The 21,274-nt window shown below is 35.6% G+C and overlaps 3 protein-coding genes across 3 annotated transcripts; all 3 read right to left on the reverse strand.

Moving 5' to 3' along the window:
* Positions 1 to 292: 292 nt before the first annotated feature.
* On the reverse strand, positions 293 to 5,610 carry MCM4 (Minichromosome maintenance (MCM2/3/5) family protein). Its single transcript, XM_021430579.1, has 18 exons — positions 5,499 to 5,610; positions 4,723 to 5,388; positions 4,503 to 4,631; positions 4,331 to 4,412; positions 3,914 to 4,046; positions 3,747 to 3,818; positions 3,524 to 3,652; positions 3,330 to 3,443; positions 3,012 to 3,224; positions 2,820 to 2,918; positions 2,344 to 2,504; positions 1,924 to 2,020; positions 1,675 to 1,836; positions 1,398 to 1,478; positions 1,237 to 1,315; positions 990 to 1,126; positions 845 to 898; positions 293 to 750 (listed from the first exon to the last, which is right to left on the reverse strand). Exons 1-18 carry the CDS (start codon positions 5,533 to 5,535, stop codon positions 676 to 678), a joined length of 2,520 nt encoding a protein of 839 aa, XP_021286254.1. The 5' UTR covers positions 5,536 to 5,610; the 3' UTR covers positions 293 to 675.
* A 5,136-nt stretch (positions 5,611 to 10,746) lies between these two features.
* SRS3 (SHI-related sequence3) lies at positions 10,747 to 11,807 on the reverse strand. Its single transcript, XM_021430673.1, has 2 exons — positions 11,370 to 11,807; positions 10,747 to 11,117 (listed from the first exon to the last, which is right to left on the reverse strand). Exons 1-2 carry the CDS (start codon positions 11,629 to 11,631, stop codon positions 10,747 to 10,749), a joined length of 633 nt encoding a protein of 210 aa, XP_021286348.1. The 5' UTR covers positions 11,632 to 11,807.
* Positions 11,808 to 17,725: 5,918 nt separating this feature from the next.
* LOC110417951 (uncharacterized) lies at positions 17,726 to 20,049 on the reverse strand. Its single transcript, XM_021430557.1, has 2 exons — positions 19,347 to 20,049; positions 17,726 to 18,163 (listed from the first exon to the last, which is right to left on the reverse strand). The coding sequence occupies exon 1, from the start codon at positions 19,935 to 19,937 to the stop codon at positions 19,395 to 19,397; it is 543 nt and encodes a 180-aa protein (XP_021286232.1). The 5' UTR covers positions 19,938 to 20,049; the 3' UTR covers positions 17,726 to 18,163; positions 19,347 to 19,394.
* Between the last annotated feature and the right edge of the window lie 1,225 nt (positions 20,050 to 21,274).

Consider the following 21,274-nt stretch of genomic DNA (forward strand, 5'->3'; position numbering starts at 1 on the left):
TAATTTTTTACCGCGACTTAAAGGAAAAACCGCCTAATCATACTTTGATATTTTACTAATCCAACAACGCTAGTAGAGTAGATTAGATAAGCTGATAAACGACAACGTAGCCGGTTGCCTCGGTTGAACCCAAATCCTGGATTAGGTTCACCTGCTCTTACTTGTCCAACTATTACATCATTCATTCTTTCAGATCCTCAAACCTTTTAACTTTCGCTGTTATAGTCCTCACTTTGCGTAAAACATTTACCATTAACCATTTACCGTTGAATGTGCATCCAAAGAAGAAAAACAATACAAAATTGGTCCTGGATCAGGTTTGCACCACTTAATTTTATCGTTTAATTCAAGAAAACAACATTAATTTTAACATTATAAAAAAAAAAAAGGAAGACATGAAAGTATGAATTCTGTTTTTTCTAGCACTAGTTAAAGATATAATACACGTCACAATCAACACCTTAATGACATACCTACCTATGAGGCTAACATTCAAGCATGAAGGTCAAGGTAATCCACAGCCTGAATGATCCCCCGACTAAATGCTTTGCAGGGCATCTCGCAAGGCCGCAGTTTTCAGTGAGCACGTTAGCTGGCTATTTGTTTTGAACCAATAAGATTGATTTGGATTCATATCCCCTTTACACTGTCACCATGAAGAGCAGCAACTCATATTCATATTCTCTTTACACTGTCACCATGAAGAACAACAAATCCCTCGCTGGCTAGAGTTGAAACTGCGTTTCTTAGCTGAATTCACCAAAAAAGACAACAAAAAAGACTCAATCATCAGTTTGATTATTCTCTAAAGAGTCCAAGGAAGAAAGAGGCTGTAGATTCTCACATCATGGAGGTGAATTTCATTGCCAGAGCTCTGCTTCTTCAGTTCATCCAGTAACTGTAGAAAGTAAACAAGCACAGTGATCAATTAGCTGATTTATGGGACTAAACGAAAGCATCCAGGTCTAAAGTCTACTACACCAGCTTACCTCTAACAATCGTACTGATGGTCCCCCAAGTTGTACCTTCTCCATTATTATGTTGCGAGTAGCTGATAAGACATTCTCCCTCCTCATCCTTTCACTTGCAGAAACTCCAGTGGTGATAAGATCCATATCGATAGTTCCTTTAGAAAGACAGGAAATAAAGGAAAGCAATAGAAGCATTCATGAGATATTGTTCTTATAGGGAAAACAGTGAATTGGGAATGGAGCAGAATTGCGGCTGGAATATTACCGGTAGAGTGATCAGTTGCTGATTGCTGCATAGCAACTTCCAAAAGTCTAAATGCCTCAGTTACATCTCTCATTTCAACCTACAAATATCATAACGAAATTTCATTATTCTGTTCACAAAGAAAGCATATAAGCTGCTAAGATAAACGTTAGCTAACTAACCCATTCTGAGAAGCGAATACGAGCCAAGGCTTCACTGAGGCGTATCAGACTCTCAATTTGCCTTGGTGTTGCTGTTATGACCTGTTGACATAACAAAATGCAGAAAGAGGAGGAGCAAAAACAAGTTAGGAAGTAGGGTATAAATCATAGCTGATCCAATCATCAAGATTTTGATTGCAATATAAAGTTGCATCTGTCTAACCATCAATGATTATATAGCAAAGGTCAATAATGAAGAAAAGAAGAGTAGCGGAGAGGAAAACCAAATGCATCATACTTTTTTACTACTTCCAGGGAAATTTCCTCTTTTCCTCATATCAACATATCCTCGGGTTAACTCTTCAGCAGCTTCATCAGACAATTTTGGGTGAATATTCTTGCGAGCATAGCTCACATATGCTGTTAATGTAGCAAGATCTAAGACATCCTGCTCAGCAATCTGCAAATTGTGGCAAGAAATTATACATGTAAACAGAGACCAGAGAAAAAGTTCCTAAACATGATAGAGAGTAAGAGTTCACCAAACCTCTGTGTCCTCAAAATGTAAAGAAACAATGTGCTTAGCAAGGTGTCTGTCTGTTTGTTCATCAGCCTTGTCAAGAATCAAGTAGATTAAATCAAATCTGAGAAGGGAATACCAATTAGAATGGGATTGTAGTTAATAATAACCACATAATAAGGATTAAGTACTTTCAAGCAATATAATACATAATTCTAGACATTGCCAAAACATAGTAGCTGTAACTGACAAACATGGTTTAAAGAAGGAACCGCAAAAGACCATGGAAGATAACACCTTCAAAAATTGAAATTTGGTATCATTTTAACGTTCCAAATCAAAAAGGAAAAAAAGCCAGGCAATGATTATATGGTAGTATCAAAGACCTTAGAACTAGCTCAAACTTCAACTTGCATAGCACTTGGCAATTGATAGGTATCATCTTACCTGGACAACAAGGTTGGTGGCAGGTGTATGTTATCAATCACAGACAAACGTGGATTATAGCGTGAACCGCTAGGATTTGCACAAGCCAAGACTGAAGTCCTAGCATTAAGAGAGGCAATTATACCAGCCTTTGCTATTGAAACAGTTTGTTGTTCCATCACCTGGAAAATGGAGTACAGTCAAGCGCCGTTGTCATAGCATGCACAGGAAGAAAGTGAAGAATGGTTAAAATGCAGAAAGGATTCTAAGTCCTGCGTATTTGGCATCCCCTCCTTGTGAAAATAACTTCTTCCTCCCAAGAAATAATGATAAAATAACAGAGCATACTGGCGCAGATAGCCTAGTATCTTGAACTGCCTTAAACTTGAGAAGAATCTCAAGCATTTGTAAACCACTCAGTACCAACAATTTCTCATCTGCAACATTGGAGCATTGCAGAGATTGTGCATTAATAAGAAGGGCAAAGCAAAACCAACCTCATGCAGCATGCTCCTTGCATTATCAGACATCTTGTCAAATTCATCAATACAGCAGATGCCTCTGTCACTCAGTACAAGGGCTCCACTTTCCAGAACCTGAAGGTTATATCATAAGTGAGAATCAACCACCAAATTCAAATATTCCAGATAAATATATAGATAAGAAAGAGTAAGAAAAACATATCATACAGTTTCCCCTGTTTCAGGATCCTTGGTGACATAAGCAGTCAAGCCTACAGCAGAACTCCCCCTTCCACTGGTGTAAATGCCACGTGGAGAAAGCTTGTGTATGTACTGAAGTAGCTGGGACTTGCTGGTTCCAGGATCACCAACAAGAAGGATATTGATGTCACCACGGAAGCTAGCACCAGATGGTAACTTCAAAGCATTCCCACCAAAAAGCTACATTGACAACAAATAACTAGCAATTACTATCTAAGCAAAAAAGAATGGTGTAATACTGCAAACAAGGCATATAGGGGATCATAAGTTACCCTATCATTTTACCTGGCAAAGAAGACCTTTCTTTACATCATCCAGCTCCCAGATGTTTGGCGCCAATGACCTTGTCAATCTTTCATATATATCTGGTTGTTTGGATAGCTCTTTCAACTCTTCCACCTACAATTTTGAAAAAGGCTATGGTAGAAGAATAAAATATAAATGAATTTTGCAAGGGAAGAATTGGCGTTATATTAGACCTTGTCTTCATCCAACTGGACGTCATCCTCAATCCTCTGTGATTGTGAGCCGTTATCAACTTCCATAGGATCCTCAGCCATCATTCTTGACTTATCAGTTTTCTTTATATGAAGACAATCAATGTATGTCTACAAGCAAAGGAAACAAAATCATTATACTCAAACCAAAACTTAATTGAAACGCTTGGAGAGCTACAGATCTAAAGAAGAAGAGAACACGAACCTTGAACAATGATTTCACAGTTCTTTGTGTCGGCCCAACTCTGACACTCATAGCCCTGTAAATCCCGGTGACCTATTTCAATAGAAGAAACGAGAACATTGAGCAAACAATTAAAACTGCCAGGATCCTACTTGATTTTACAGAACATGATATCATCAGGGTCTAACCTCAACCCTGTCCCCAGGTTTTCCAGCATCGACCAGCTTGTCATGCATCAACAAGCTCACTGTGTGTGGTGTCCCTCCTTCAGGGATCTCATCTGGTGTCTCCTGGAGCCTCACAATCTGCTTATCAGCAAACCTGATGTTTGGGCAATATGACCAATTAATTTTTCGTCTTAAAATAACCCAAAGCATAAACATTGAATTTCTAAGTCACCAAACTTACTTACAACATAAACAGGCTCAAGTTGAAATGAACTCAAAAATGCATATGCTATCTACAACCTACTTATAAAATATAAAATGAGACAAAATTCTGCAGTAACATGGATTTAAAAATTAAGCACGTCTAACTCTACTCAAGTTTACTTATTACATTGATTTTCAGCTAAATAAATGATAGTATTTAAAACTGATAGTTACCTGCATCGATTATGAACCAATGTCATGGAGTTCTTGGCAAGGCAATCCGGCTTCGAGCATGTCGTTGGCTCAGTTATTCGTCCTTATAGCACCAACAATCAACAAACAAATCCATTGGCAACATTTAATCCAAAAAATCAAACCAATAAAAAGAACATCACAAAAAGAATACCTCTATCCACAACAACAGGATCAGAATGGTACCCACAAACAATACACCTGAACACTGCTTCCCTAATCTCTGGAATTATCGAACTACATCGAATAACCATCCCCTTCAACGACACCATCTTCTCAATATCTAAACCAAGCAAAGAACCCCAAAATCAATCCAACAAAAGAAACAAAATAAAACATCAACAACAATATAAGGAAAATTAAAGAAAACAGACCAGATGGATTGAGATTTCTCATGGAAGTAGCGCTCTTAAGATTATGAATCCGAACTTGCACGTGTTTATCAAACAAAGGATTAATCAAACTAACGATGTCCATCAAAACGATGTCGAAAATGGCCAAAACCTCTAGGGGGTACCTCACCATTTTATTGTACAAATCAGAGTCGTAACTAAAAACATCTTGAGCATCAACGTCAATCCACTCTCCTTCTATTTCAAGCACTCTATGTATCAATCTCGTATATTTTCCTTCTCCGTAGATATCATTGCTTAATTCTTGGGTTTCTCTGAAATGCTTGATGAACATTTGGATTGCATTTTTCACGTCTTGGACGCTAATATTGGTGCCCCAAACGAAGGTAGGGGTGGCCTCCTCCATGTCCTCGCCGCCATCGGAGGATGGTGGTGGGAAGTCGTCTGTAGAGGATGGGGTGGCGGCGGCGGTGGGAGTTGGGGATGTGGCTGGGCGGCGCCCACGCCTGGTGGAACGGGATGGGGTTGGGGTAGATGATGACTTGGCGAAGCGAGAGGGGTTTGGAGGTGGGGTTGCGGCGGCGGAGGAAGGAGTGGAGGTTTGGCGGCGGCCACCCCGCCTACGGTGGGCCGGGGAGGAGGTGTTGGGGATGGGGCTGGAGGAAGAATCCTGTGGCGATGAAGGACCTGCAAAGATTTAGATGTAAAAATAAATAAAAACAGAAAAAAATACTGTAAATTGTATAAATATAAAAAAGAAAAATTAAAATTCTAAAGAACTAGAGTTACCGACTTACCGTTGTTGAAATTGACCGGAGAGGAATCGGAAGCCATGGCTAGAGAAGAAGAGAGGCCACTAGCGAGGGAGATTTTTTGGGGACTGGAAAGAAGGGGTGTGGAGCAGGGAAGAAGGGGATCTTACTTGGCGGGAAATGATAGATAATTTTCGCGCCATAACTGATGTGGGCTTTCATGGGCTTGAATTTGCAATTAGCATGCCGTTGGAGCGGAAGATGGACTTGATTTTAGCCCATTTAAAAAAAAGGCATGATCAGGCTTACAAAGCCCATTGTGATTTGGGCCATGTTTTTATTTCCCTTGAAAATACAGTAATTTTTTTAGAGTAACTGTTTGACATTTTTTTTTTGTCCATCTTAATTTTTTTTTTACAATTATTGACCTTAGTTTAAATCTCATTCCCTTTTTTTAACTATTTACTTAATCAACAAATTTAATTTGAACTTTTTTTTTATTAGGATATGTGAAGAATATATATATATACTTCACCATATTTCATCAATTGAAAATTTTGCTTATACATTACTGTTTTTGTATAGGTGTAGGGTTTTTCATCTCTTTTTTATCTAAGTGTAGTGTCGCTCCAAATACCCTAGAGGGAATAGATAAGACACTTAAATCTCATATCGTACAAGAAGAGATTCTTGGGAAACTTATAAGGAGAAAAGGATAATGACGTGTGACAGTATTGAAGTTGCCCACTTAAACTTAGACAAATGCCTATCACCTCTAAAGGGAGGAAGACAGACTAGTTGATGGTAAAGAAGGCGTTATTAGATTGGGTGAAAGAAGAATGTCATGTCTAAGAGTTTTAGAACAAATAGATATGGTATTTCAATTACCCATTGAACAAACAAAAGCAAGTAAATGATTATAAAAAATTTAACAGTGTGGACGTTACACATTTTATAAAATTAATATTTTAGAAAGAATATAATGATTTTGTGCCAAATGAGTCTAAACTTGAATACTTTAAGTGAAAACCATGAGCCTTCAAATCCTCCAACGTCAAAGGGGGATACACAAAAACATAAATCATTAACACAACCATGGGTTGGACATAAAACCAGCGGTTAGCCAATCCCACAGAGTTGTGGTTGCCATCTGCAGCCATCAAGACCTTCAAAGTTTGGTGGGTTGCTTTGAGAAAGAAAAAAGATTTTCAAAACGATCTGCATTAACCAAGATTTGGAATTGTTGGAGATACGTTCTCATCAATTGATTTCACTGAAACCCAACCTGCTGGAGCAGTGAACAGAAGGATTGCAATAATGCAGCAATGGTGGGCTTGTTGCTGTAAAATTGAAGGAAAGAAGTGACAAGCAAAACAAGGCATGCAAAGGAGAGTGCGTCATTTAGACTACTCAAAAGCCCTACGGCTAGTCAAAAAATACAAAGCCAGGCCTATCTCTCCCCCACTGAACCAGTAAACAACTATTCTAGCAGCAGAATTTAATATAATGTGTCCGAATTTACTACAGCAAAAGGCAATCGATGGAGTAAGAAATGATATGATTCTGGCTGTAGCATAGCAGCTTTGTATAGGTTAGGGTTACCACTGTTAAAAAAAAACAAAACCTAGGGTTTGTAACATTTTCTTTGACTCTTGATTTCTATCAAGAATTTAGCCTTTTGAAGGCCATAATAAAAGCTCAGTCCTGCCTGAATGGCTGAATCACATCATATTTGAGAGTTGTCGCTCTATGACAACTTTACTTCTGGTAAGTGGTAACTGTCTTTAGATTGAGTAGCTAGGAGCTAGCCTTTCTTTTCATGGAAATTAATTAAAAGAAATTTTTTAAAAAAAAAAAACGTAGGGTAGAAAACCTCTAGTCATGATTTGTTTTACCGACCTTAGAGACTTTGTTGATTTGTTTTCATTGCCTGAAAAAAAGGAGCAACATGTTACCCTTCTTACATAACACATAGATGAAGTTATTTCAACGTCTATTTTCTGGCATGGGAAAGTTGTCTGCCCATAGGATTCGACAGTCGAAAGTATTGAAACTGCTTGAAAATATACGTGAGTTGATCGAGAGAGAGTTAAATCAAGGTGGAAATTAATTTTAACCACATTTGAGTCCAACAGGGATGGATTATATGCATGCTTTTCAAGGTAAAAATTGCTAATTGTTGGCCATCATAACCAATTTGATTTTAACCCTTAATTTCTGGAGTCCATAGCCTAGTTCATCGAGATTCGAGAGATGATCAGCTCATGGCTAAGTGCAAGTCTGTAACTAAGACTTTGCTGGTACTATATCTGTTTGATTATGGAAGCAATACAAATTTGGTATTATAAACTTTTTCCCTTTCTTTTCTCTTTAAGTTGGCCAATCTTCACATGGCACATTCACATACTTTCCAGGCATTTGATCATATATATAGATAGGTACCTTGCTCAACGTTTTAGTTTCCTCCAGGTGTATGGTGATGATCATTAAGAGTACCATAATAAAAAGTTGGAAGTTATCACGACAAATTAGAGATCGAATAGATAAGTAATTAATTAAATGTCTCATGTGTATAACTTTCTGGTTTACTTTCCTTCAATTGCAAAGAGCTAAGATAAGAGCTTATCTTAATTTTCAATTTCTTTATTCTATGAGAGAGGCATTCATGCCAAACAATATCTATATACTATTCGTCAGGCTACAACGTACAAACCCATATGGACAAAACAAGTACAAAGACGAGTGCAATTAAGGTGTGATGCAACTGCGTAGTACGTACACCCCATGGGGATTCATTGAAAAACAAAAATAACCCTACACCCATATGGAAGAAAGGAAGCAGAAGGAGGAGGAGACATGTTTAATAGACGAATTTAGGAAATTCAAAACGCAGGAAAACTATCAATGAACCCAAAAATAAGCACAGCATAGCCTAATGTTTGATTCTTAACATGAAATATTTCACCAAGGCACACCATACCAACATATGCTTTGCTTTTGCTTAGATTCTTATAACAAACTTTATAACTCTAATTAATATCTACTAGAGCATGTGCATTAAAACCTCAGTTAATTAAATTTATTGCACCAGAACACTTGGCTTGGATGATAATTGTACGTACATAACCCTCATGTTCAACAATCAATCTTTTCTTATTCAACTAATAAACCTTAATAGATCCTGAAAAGTAAATTTCTATAGTAAATTAAAAAAATCTTTAAAAAACATAAAAATAAATATTCATGGTTAATTAACAGCAATAACATTATTAGAATTAGAGTCACTTATTTCAATTGGACCAAAAAAATATAGCACTTTGCCTTTCTATCTGCGTGCATAGTTAAGAATATGCTCTTACACATCAAATTTATCTTTGGCACAATCATTCACATTAAATTTGAATTTAAAAACAAATAGATGGAGCCAACCGTACTATCTCTCACCTTTTCAATGAATTTACTCCAACTTGTAATCAATAAAGAAAATCTTGCAACCATTACAGAGAAAGCTGTACATATTCCTCATAGCTTATATAGCAATGAATGTCAATCTAATTAACAAAGGAATCCTTGTCATTTCTTGCCACTTTGTCCTCATCAATCACGTTCAACATAACTGAATATTACATGAGTACAACAATCTTGCATATTGTGTCATAAAAATTTAGCAGCATCAAATTGACCTTTGACAGGTTGAGGCTAGTCTTTGGGCACATTAGTTCTGACTTCTGATAGCATATACCCCCAAAAAAGAGAAGGGCAAAGTGCAGAGAATGTGATCATCAGTTTAAGTCAGTAACCATCTACTGTCATGAACTGTAAGGTTTTAATCTGTTATACCAACTTATGAGAACTGATCAAGTGCTTTAGCAAGCAAGGTATTCTAATACAGTAAGATCATGCTTTTATAATGTGCACCCAGTATATCTTCCTGCAGAAGTTTTTAATTTTTTCCATCCCTTTCTACTACTGTTTTTCTAACTATAATAGGAAAGCCATGCAGAACCTCACCTGAGAGTGGAATCCACTCCATAACTTTCTGAGGGAGTTTGATTCTAGATGCATTTAAGCAGAATAGAACCATTGCAAATATAATGACTTTTGTACCTGGTTCTCTTTCAAGTACAAGGATATATTCCATTTCTTTTTGTCATTGAGGGCATCAATCTTTTCCCATAGTTAGTGTGATTGTGTCTTTAATTACCATAAAAAATCAAGCCTGAAAGCTTATGCGTTGCTTTCTAATTAAAGTTCATTATCACTTAAAATCCATAAGATGCCCCCACAGAGCTTTTATTACCTTGTAAACCATAAATTATTCATCTCAAGAGCTTAGCTTAAGCTTTATAGCTATAGCTAGGGGCGATTCCCATGCCACAATTTCGATTAAATTAATTAAGATGTGAGCCGCACCTAACCAGGATTATACTATATAGTATTAGACGCAGAGAAAAAGGGTTTATAAAGTTTGTGCAATGCATGGGATAAGAAAAACATACTATAACTCTAAACAAGATGTTAGAAGATATGCGTACGACATTATGCAATTCAATAATTTTTAAGTCTTTCAATGCATTAAAATGAAAAATTGGAAGACAAAATGTGGCAAGTGTGATAAGTTTTGCACATGAGGTGAACCTTCTCCATTTTTTTTCTGCAGTTTTGATGATCATGATATCCTCAATCCTTTTGCATGTTCCTTCAGAGCTGATTTATTTTGAATATAGCTAAGATTCCTATGCATTGGGAAATTAAAACAAATACAGAACCTATTAACATTTGTGAAAATTAGTCATCTCAAAATCTTTATAGTTTTGAAACATGCTAAAGAAGCGCTTGTTTATGTCAGGCGGCAGCTGGTTCCAAAACCAGCAGAGAAACGGATAAACAGGAAAAAAGTGGCTTCGAAGTTCATAAACAAGGAGTTTGCAGTTTCAGATTGAAGTCATAAGAGAATAAAATAAGCAAGAAGACAAACAGCTAAACCATTCTGTAGCTTGCCCACATTTTAATATTAGAGACAGGATCATATAATTGCAGGCCCTTGGAGTTTTGAAAACAAAACACAAAAAACCAAAGTCTCTTCTTCCCCTTTTTATTTCTTTAAACCTTGATGAATATCATATATGTACTAGGGCAACCACAGGTGAGCTTCTATGACCAAGAAGGCAGGGAATGGGAGTTCTAATTCCAAAAGATGATTAATATTGCAAGAGTAAAAAAGGCTTTTCTACAGCATTTTTTTTTTCCTTTTCCTTCAATTTTTCTCTTTCCCCATATACAAAAAAAGTTCCTAAGATTTTGGGTGGAGGAAAAATTGCGTACCAGCTGACATGAAAGCATTAAAGGGAGATGCATATGCAAAAGGCAGAAGAGTTTCTGCAGCAACCGAAGTAGTTGAAGTTGTCATGGTAGCCGTTGTTAGAGCAGCAGCATTGATTTGATTTGGCTGGTGTGTCCCTCGAGAGGAGCATTCGCCTACTGTGTGATGGTGACCTTCTGCAGGGCCTTGATCATAGAGAATACCCTTAAACACATGCCCTTCAATATTCACAATCGTCTGGTAAGCATACTGATCAGCTGCGTCGTCAATGGAGCTCACTCGAACACAACGAAATGTGGCCGGAGAAGTCAATTCAGCCGGCAAATTTCCGAGTTCTAACCCTGAAAAGGACACCCAGTAAAAAAGATTAATGGAAAATTTAAACTAAGCAAATCAACTTTACACAGCGGAAAAAATAGAAAGAAGAAAGATAAGCGAGACATGGCAGGTTGTCTCTCTTATATAGTCATGTCCTTGTCAAAAATTTAATTCTCTCACAACAGAATAGAAACAAAAAGAAAAAGAAGAGAGCTGCTAGGGTTGCCAAAATGATGTTGTTTTATTGTGGATAGAGTAAATAGATCTGTATATACCTGTTGAGGAAGGATTTTCCCTAAGCCTTTTAGGGTTGTGTACGGAGAGGTGGTGCTGTTGAGGAACTGAAGACAGCTGTTGGTGCCTCTGACGCCTTCGATAGGCAGGAACCCAAGTGCTTTTGACGTGAGTTTGGCATTCAAATCCTTTGCTCCTACAACAAGTCCTGCACCTCATGTAAGCACAATTTTTCTTGGCTTGGTTCCCACAGTCTTGGCACCTCGGGCCTCCAAATCCTGCTCCTTGACTCATCATCATCATCAACTCAATGCTTGTATTAAAGCACCCACTCTTTTCCACTGGTCATCTCCCGGATTCCCAAATTCTTCTTCTTCTTCCCCAGCTCGACAAGACCTTGTCTTCTCTTATACTACAGTACTACTGACAAGGAAGATGTTTTCTCTAGGTGGGTGGTTGAGGTGGTGGAAATGATGTTGCTGTTTTATCTTGATGAGGTTTGTCCTTGTGGGTTTTTAGACATGATAATTTTGAGTTCATGGCTCGTGTAAATTTGCTGGGGTTACTCAGTATCTCTTACCCTTACACAGCTGTGAAACCAGCAAGATGAGTCTTTTTGGTCTCTCCCATCACCACCAAAAATTAAAGAACTCAAAGAGTTAAGAAATGGAATCCCAGCAGTGTAAACGCCGCCAGACGATCATCACCTACTCAAGTGTTTTTGAATCGAACCACTCCCAGAGACATAAAAGAAACACAAAGAAAACCATTAAATAAAGAAATCAATATCCTCAATTGTTTTTTCTTCTTTTGTTTTTTTTTTCCCCTCCTGTTTCCCCCCGTTACCTCATATCACCTGCGCCTGATTACATTGGTAATGATCATTTTTGGACAGTTTGGCTTTTCTTTGTGTGTTTTTTTTATTCTGTGTTCGAGACTGTTAGAAAAGATAGAGGAAAAGGGAACGAAAATTTTACCCGTTCCTCAGCATTTTCTCTTTGGAATGGCAACTATGATCGTAGTAGTAGATTATAGATCTAATCATTTAAACAGTTCGATGTTCAACAACTTCTGGTATGGTCCATATTCCCCTCCTTTCGCATATATGTAGAACTGTGGGTAAAATCTGACAGCTTTCACTTTCTATTTGTCCTTGCACCCCGAAGACCCGCCTTTCCGACCCTTCCTTCATCTCCTTGGGCGTTGGGTTTTTTTTTTTTCTTTTTCCTTTGCCGGGGGGGCCTAGATCCCCTTCTACTCCCTGTACTCTCTGTGCATTTCTGTAAATTTTCATCTATATGCTAGTACAACGTAAAGGGTAAAGTGGGATGCACAGTTTGTTTCATCTTTCTCAGTGGAACTGGAACCAACTTATAAAAAGGAACACCCTTCCTTTTCAGCTTGCTTCATGACCCAAAACTCGGACGACCTAGCAGCTGGTTCAATTCCTACACTACCCATCTTTGATTCAATGACCTGAATTCAAGTTTTCAGACTTTTATCGGAACACTACACCCTGTGTTTGGGGGCAAAAAGTCTGCTGCTGTTTCCTTTCAAACCTAATTACCCAGGACAAATTCCATCAAACAAGAAGAATTCCCTCAAGAAATTCGACTTTCGGCATGAAATTTTTACTACTAGTTAATAAGAATGAAAATTTTATTAGATGTCGTTAATGTATCTTTAATTTATCTTATTTTTAGAATTTAGAATTCCATCTTTTGTCATGCAAAGAATATAATAATGTATATATAAAAAAGTAATACATTCTTCAAAGTCGAAAATATCTAAAAACGAACAATGTTATTATTATGACACGTATTTATTATTAATGATTTTTAATGCAAAAAAAATCTATGAAAGTGTGGTGTTTTAGAGTTACGAGATATATACGGTGATCAAGATATAAAGTAATTTGTGGTCATATCTTCAAATCCTATTAATAAATTAAGCAATTCAAATCACATTTACCAAACAAAACTTAAAAAGTCATAACTTTTTTATATAATACTTAAACAAGCTATTAATTATTTAATAAAATTTAAATAAAATCTTATTTTTTATTTTATTCAATCACATCTTTATATTTTTATTTTGGATAATTATTATCATGATTAACATTTGATTAATTATTATCAATCAAAATGTCGTTTATCATTTTATCTCACATAATATGACATAAATACATATTATAATAGATGATAATATAATATGTTGATATAAAACGATGATATGATCACGTAACATTTTTTACGCTCTACGTTAATGTTATGTCAGCATCATATGATATAAAAATGGACAAGTGTGTTTTGACTAATAGCAATTAATTAATTGTTAGTTATGAAAAAAAAATTTAAAAGATTTATTTGATTAAAAATAAAAATATATAAATTTGATTGAACGGAATAAAAAAATAAAAGATATTAAATTTTTTTTAAATAGTCTATGGGCTTTTTAAAACATTAGACCTAATTTTTTCTTTTTTTCATTTTATGAAATAGAATAAATTACACATAAAACCTAGTTAAATATATACAACTGATTTTTATGGTGCCTTGATTATTATATAATAAAAAATAAGATAATAGTAAACTAATTAGGTACTTTATGTTAAGGGACGTTTTAAAAAATAACCCTTATAGATAAGATGTTTTATAAATAACTCTATAATTTTAACTATTTTTAGTCAAGTTGAACAAAATTACCTTTAATGAAACTTCCTCATATTCAAGTACACATGATATTATACACCTTACATATTACACATCATGTTGAAAAAATATTGTTTCATGTCATAGTTAAAAAGAAGATTGTTACATGTTATGTTAAAAAAATATTATTATTTCACACTATGTATGAAAACATGTTACAAGTTATGTTAAAAACAATATTATTGTTATACGTCATATTCAAAAAAATTTTATTACACTTTAATGCCTAAAATGTTATTGTTACTTGCGAACTAAAACTTCAAACCCACTCAACTCTTTTGATTTCTTTTTGTTTTTTTGTTGATTTAGTACCGATTAAAGTATTTCTAACATATTTTCATAAATCAAAGCATAATTTTCCTTATCTAAAATAGTTATTTTGACTAAAAATTGAAAAAAAAAATATTTTAAAACTTTGAGTTTATAAATTTCAAATTATTAAATTTATTAGTGTCTATGCTCTGAATTGATCTAATTTCTCAAATAATTATTCACCCAAATACATTAAAATCATCGCTTGGCATTCTAAAGCATAATAGAGATATTAGGAGCACAGTAAATGGATGTCAAAGAGAAAAATCAATAAAATTAGAGAGAGTCGGATAGTGAGAGAGAGAAATCGAAAAGAACAAATGAATATGAAAAATTGTGATAAATGATTTAATTTATTTAAAATGATTTCAAAGATATTTTTGTCAAATTATAACCAACAATAATTAAAAACAGTTAATTTATTTTGAATGTTTTTGTTTAAATCAAGTTATTAAAATGATAATTTCTAACAATTTTCTCCTATTTTAGGATTACGTATACTTCCAAATCATTGTATCTCTCAACTAGTATAGATGGTACTTATATAACACTTTTTTTTTTATTCTTTAGCTAATCTCCAACGTAAAATTTAATTAAATTTATAGTTTTATATAACAAGTTAAAACTTCTACTCTTCTACTTTTCTTTTCTTAACTTTTCGAATGTTCACGCAGAGTAAACAAATCTTTAAAAAAAAGGCTTCACCTTTTATAGTTTCAAGTTATTTTACAAGGCATTTTATGTTTCTTTTTAATTAAAATTTTCAATTTTTTTTTCATTTAACACCCTTTGAATAACCTTTTTATTCAAAAGAGGTTTAGTTTAGACTCTTAATTTTATTTATTAAAATTAACAAAGTATTCTCAATTTAAAGTTAACATATTTATTCATATTTAAGGATATTTTAATAATTTTATTAGATAAAATTAATAATGCAACTAGAAGTCATCTACAAGGTGTTAATTGACAAAAAAAAAAAACCCATAAGGTGAAGAAGAAGATAGGTTTATAACTTGCATTTATTATTTCCATTGAGTCTATGCATGACGTCGACTCAGGGTTGGCATTATCTGGTTGTATGATTTCGTCTTCTTGTTATTTTATCAAAGGATTGTTAGGCAAGAAAAGGGTGCGGGGATTTTCTAGGTTAAACCCAACAAAGTTAATGCCTCACTATAAATGGTTATTGGTTTATTACCAAAACAAAAAGTGGTTGGCCATTGAAGAAAAGGGCAATTCTGATGGAAAATTAATTATTTCAAGCATACTGAGGAGCATCACATTCTCTTTGCAGTACTTATTGTCATTAATGAAGGTGAAAGGCATAAGTTCTGAACTAATGGCCAAAGAAATTGGAAAATAAACCAAGTTATTACATTTTTAGTATATGATTCTATATTGGAGAAGAATATTGCCCTTTCAAAAGAAATGAAGAGTTTTGATCATTGTACTATTTGAGTTTGACAGTTTCCAACTGTATGCAATGTTTCCCCTTTTGGTTTCTCCTTATATTCCATTCATCATTATCTCAAAAGGGACTGGAGCCTGGGAGGTGACAATAGTTTCTGTATTTTTGTTCTTCTTTTGGGTCTGAAGGGGGACAACATGAAAGAGCGCTGGTTCTCTTACACGTTAACTTGGAAAACCTAATGACAGATAAAGTAAAAAAAAAAAAAAATGATGTCAAATTCTTCTAGATGGGAGAAAAGTTGAACTCTTTCTAATAATGTTTGAAGGTTTTGTCTTTTTTGGGGGAATTGGGAATTACACCCTGCGGGAGAGAAGCTGCTTGCTGCTAAGAATGTTTCTAATGTTCAAATACAGCAATCAATGAGAATAAGAACAATCATCACCATAAGCGCATGTCCTGTGTGATTTACAAATCTATGGCACCCTGAATGCCCAAATTTGCTTTGTCCTACTACTTTTGTTACTAGCCTGTTGATTTCTTGGAACTGCAGAGTGCAAAACCATCCTAAAAGAACACCAATTCCATACTTAGCAACTGAGAAGGGAAAGGTTTCTTTTCCCTGCTTTACCACTGCATACAGCAAATATGGCAATTGATTGATTTAGGGGAGAGGGAGAGAGAGAGAGAGATGGATGGGATTTTGCAGTATAGTAACAGTATATCCTGTTAACCGAAAAATATTATAGCATATCCTTATTTGAGCGCCTCTTGTATAAAAAAACTCTTTTGTATTAGGTATAATGAGCAGAAAATTGTGTGATTTAATCATTGATAAGCTGTGCAATTCCCCCTTCTCTTTAGAGTCATGGTACGATTGTTTAGCCCTATCAAGCAAATCGGTAGAGACTTAAACTTTGGATGAAGCCACTGGGAATTAAGAGTAAGTGCCAGAGCGGTGTTCAGCAGGAGTGTTTTGAGTTCTTTTTTGGGGGTGTATGGGCAACAAAATGAAGTAAGATGGAGCACGCTACGAAAAGGCAAGCAAGAAAAGACACTGAAAATGATAAGCAAAAAAGTGATGGAAATGAAGTGGAATTATGAATTGACAAAAAGCTTTATTAGATTCTCTTTCTTCCCGAACTTGAAAATTTTTTTTTCTTTGGATGCCCCACGCCTCAGATGCGCTCCGCTGTGATTGTTGGTGTTTTCTACCTAGTCAAATTAAAAATTAAGTATACTGAAACACAAAAGGGCATTTCTCTATGCCCAAAATTAGCCCCCACTCCCCCCCCTCTCGATCCCTTGATTCCCACAAAAGGTAAATAAAATGAAGCAAAGCCTAAGATACTACAGGAGGTTTACTGTTACAGATTTTATTAGGTGTGGTTACACTTGCAATCATTTGCTCCGTAAAATATCAGAATTCTCTGTAGTCATTTAAGACAACGGGCGATGAGAAGGGGTGGCGAGCAGGGGCCGCAGAGAATAGAGAGCCACGGACATACGATCCGGTCATGACTGAGACATGCGTGGGCTCGAGTTGGGGCCGATAGCACGAAGTCCGTCCCGCAGGCCCCTGGGGCAGGAGACGGACGTCATTTAAGACATGGGGCAATGAGATAGGCAACCCCATACGAAAATGAACACCTTGCTCTATAGGTTCTGAGCTTCCCAAAGAGATTTGCATTTTCCAATTTATACAACCTTGTTTTAGATGGACAAGCAGAGACAATTGTTAAGAAATGAAGGGCACTACGAGGCAATAACATTTTTCTGCCCTGCTGACTGCTGCGTGTTGATAGTTTTAACTTTCCTTTCAGTCCCCAAATCAGCAGCAAGTTTGGATGGCCGAAGTTTTCCAAGGTTAGTCATAGTAAAATCTAAGTTTTACTTATATTACCGGGAACTTAACAGATAGTCGTAGTAGCAGGGATGGTTGGATGGGCCCTCTGGACAATGGGCCTAGAGAAAATAGAGTTCTGCCCCTTTTTTGGTAATGAAATATTAAGTGCATTACAACGTTTCAATCAACATTTCAATTTCTCCAGCTCCCAAGGGAGAAATTAAAAGGACCTTCCAGGCTATGCAGCCCACAATTCACTTAACCATACATTACAAACCAAAAGGTTGCTACGAAGACTCTGGTAGCAAGCAAAGCGCCATTTGTTCGCATAAGGTCCCTAAAATACAGCATCTGCCCCCAAAATATACTAAAGGAAATGAGCAAGTTAAAAGCCTCTTCAGAAGAAGATTAACAACAAATCAAACTACTTAGCCATCTGGATTTCCAATACCTTCATTATATGTAGGAAACCAACCCCCAAACAACAATCACAGTTTCCTTCCATCTCAGTTCATCATAACTTCGCAACCAACTTCTCAAACCCTATTGTTTCTTTTGCTGCCACAAATTCAATTCCACCAGTAAAACACAAAGAATCTAATCAACACATTTTATGAACAAACTAAGTACTGTTCTAGCATGTCAATGTCAATGCAGAATAACTCGTAATAATAACCACCATAGATAAAATGGCCATTTAACTTAGTCTGATAGAGAAAGAAACACATATGATGACATCCATGTGACTTCAGAATATATCTCAAATCCAAGAACAGCCTTCTCTAGCATTCAAGCCAAATCTTTGACAATCTATGCTATAATATTAAAGTTCCACTCAAGAAGTCCATCTTGAGGCTCTTCAAGCATCTCTATCCACAAGAATCATGCCACCACAAAGACTTTGAAGGGGCAAAGAAAGTTCACAACACACCAAAGGCCTTAAAGGATTAACATGGATTTCATTTTCATTGTCAACTTTGCAATTCACATCACACACCCATTTTCCCCAAAAATCCACAAACATAACTCAAACCACGCAAATAACCACAAACAGCGACAACATACAGCATACCAAAACATTCAAAGCTTGATGAACCTAACTAACCATGTAAATACTCTTATCTAACCAATATGAGACTCCAGTAGACATCCATTTCTAACGGCTATATCCTTATTCTTAAAGGACTGACAAGGATTACACATAACACACCCATTTTCCTCAAAATTCCACAATGCGATTACATAATTCAAGTAACCAAAAACAGCAATTATATACAGCATACTAAAACTTTAGATCCATGTAAATACCATTAGTCTAACCAATATGAAATTCCAGTAGTTATCCATTTCCGATGAGATCTTTTCATACCAATTTCTTCATAAATGTCAGAACCGACCTAGAACACATTGTCTATGGCACATCAAAACGTCATAGCAACATCAAAATGACACAGAGATTCATTCTCGTATTCCGCAATCTCAACACATCCATTTCCTAAAATTTCCTCAGACTTATCAACATCCAGCCAACCAACAACACAATAGAAAAAGAAAGGAAAGAAATGAGGCAAGTTAAGCAGAAAAGCACCATGGAGATTACAAAATAAACTTGCATAGACATTAACATAATTATTAGCATATTAACAACCAAATAAGCGAAGTCAAATTAAATTCAACCTAACAATAGCAATTCGAACTACAGTAATTACAACTTAAACCAAATGAAGATTCCAACAAGTACCCATTTAAAGATGGCCCATTTCCTCCAAAAGTTGCCATCCAATTCTCTCTAGCAACTGTGCTTCAATCCGAGCCCATGCTTGCCATGAACACACCCAGGCTTGACATACAAAAATGGTGACTTTTTTGAAGTGTGCATCTTGGCAAAAGCCCTCTTCCCTAATTTCCTCATCCTTTGCCTTCCAAATTTTCCACTCAATGCGCGCGGCACCAACTCATCGTCCAAATCATACCCATCATCATCATACTCATCATAAACATCATCGTAATCATCACCATCATCCTTTTCTTGATAATCTATGTATGGCTCACCATACCCATCGTGAATTGGCTCATAGTCATGGGGATGACGACTATCATCAGAATCTTGAATCAGGTCAGGAATTGGACTGTCCTTTGGGGAGGAAGAAAGCGAAGAGTGCCAAGATGCATCAGAAAGAGAGAGGACATCATCAGCATCAGAATCTGAGGAGTTGATGAATTCCCAATAAGACAGATCACTTCCTTCTTCTTCTCCTACGAAGAAAATTTCTTCCGTATCTTCTTTCATGGCTGAAAAAACAAGAACCTCAGATCTGGTTTGCTTCTCCATTTCTCCTCTTTACGTTTTCTTTTTTACAGTATTTTTGTGTTTCGCTTTGGGTTCGTTTTTGTTTATTTGATTTTGGAAGCAGTAGGTTGATAGCGAAAGGTCCTTTAGTTTATTCAGCAATCCTGCTAGCTTGGGAATAATATAGGCCAGACACGTTGCGGATCACGTGTCAATGTTTTTATATATTGGTCCACGTATTTTGAACCAATGAGTACCGGCCACGTGTTCAAAGAATGGCTTTCCTTCCTGCCTTCGTTGACAAGTTTTCCTTATTTCTTTCCTATTCCATTTTTGAAAAGGGAAAAGTAAAAGCAAAAGCAGAATTTCCCCTTTTTTTTTCTTAAACCAGAAACTTTGGATCCTCTCCCCTTCGTTTTTGGTCCTCTTTGCCAGACATGAGAGATTCCGATGCCACTGGGCAGGGGTTCTTAAAACTAGCCTAATATAATGCGAATTATAATTTGTTCGTGTGTTCTTCTTAATGACTCTCTTCTCTTTAACCGAAGGGTAATTTTAATAAAGAACCGTGTGTTATAATATACAACATTATAATTTTACATGGAGGAAAATTCAATAAAAAATACTTGCAGGGGTAGAAGGGTAAAAACAAATACTAGTAGCAAGCAGAACTAACGTTTTTAAAGCATGGACTACAGGTAGAAAATAACAACTACTATAAAAATTAAGAAAACTAGTATGAGAAAAATTTACGAAATTTACCTGTTTTACTTTAAAAATATTATTATTTTATAAAACGATATATTTATTTATAATCTCAAAACTCATCTTATATCTTATATATAATATTTTTTGTTGCACTAACTTTGTCGACTATATATATATATATATATATAAATCCACTTTGATTTAAATATATCTTGATATATTTGTCATGAGATATCAGTGAAAAATTGAATAAATTTCAATATCATTTAAGCATATTCTTTTTGTAAAAACTGCTTCACTATAGTTCATAGATGTTATGCAAAAATGAGATCTTGCAAAAATATACATAAAAAAGAAAAAGCTTAAGACTATTTGAATTGGAAAAAGATATCACTTCCACTGCCCAAGATGGGCCACAATTCAAAACTCCCAAGTACCAGTAACTGCAAAACAGAAAATTTCTGAAATCACATATGCATAAAATCAATATGTAACTGCTACCTATGACATCATCTAATTAACAAGGCACCTATAAATATTCTTGTCTATAGACATCGACAGACAAGAAAAGCCGGATAACGAAAATTCCAAATTTATTCTTACATTGAAAATAATTATGACTAATAAGAGGAATTAAACAAAACGCAAATAAAAGGAAATAGCGCAAAAAA

This window comes from Theobroma umbraticum, unplaced genomic scaffold (genome assembly GCF_002168275.2).
Source record: "Theobroma umbraticum cultivar Fairchild unplaced genomic scaffold, ASM216827v3 scaffold_50.0, whole genome shotgun sequence".
Taxonomy (NCBI): domain Eukaryota; kingdom Viridiplantae; phylum Streptophyta; class Magnoliopsida; order Malvales; family Malvaceae; genus Theobroma; species Theobroma umbraticum.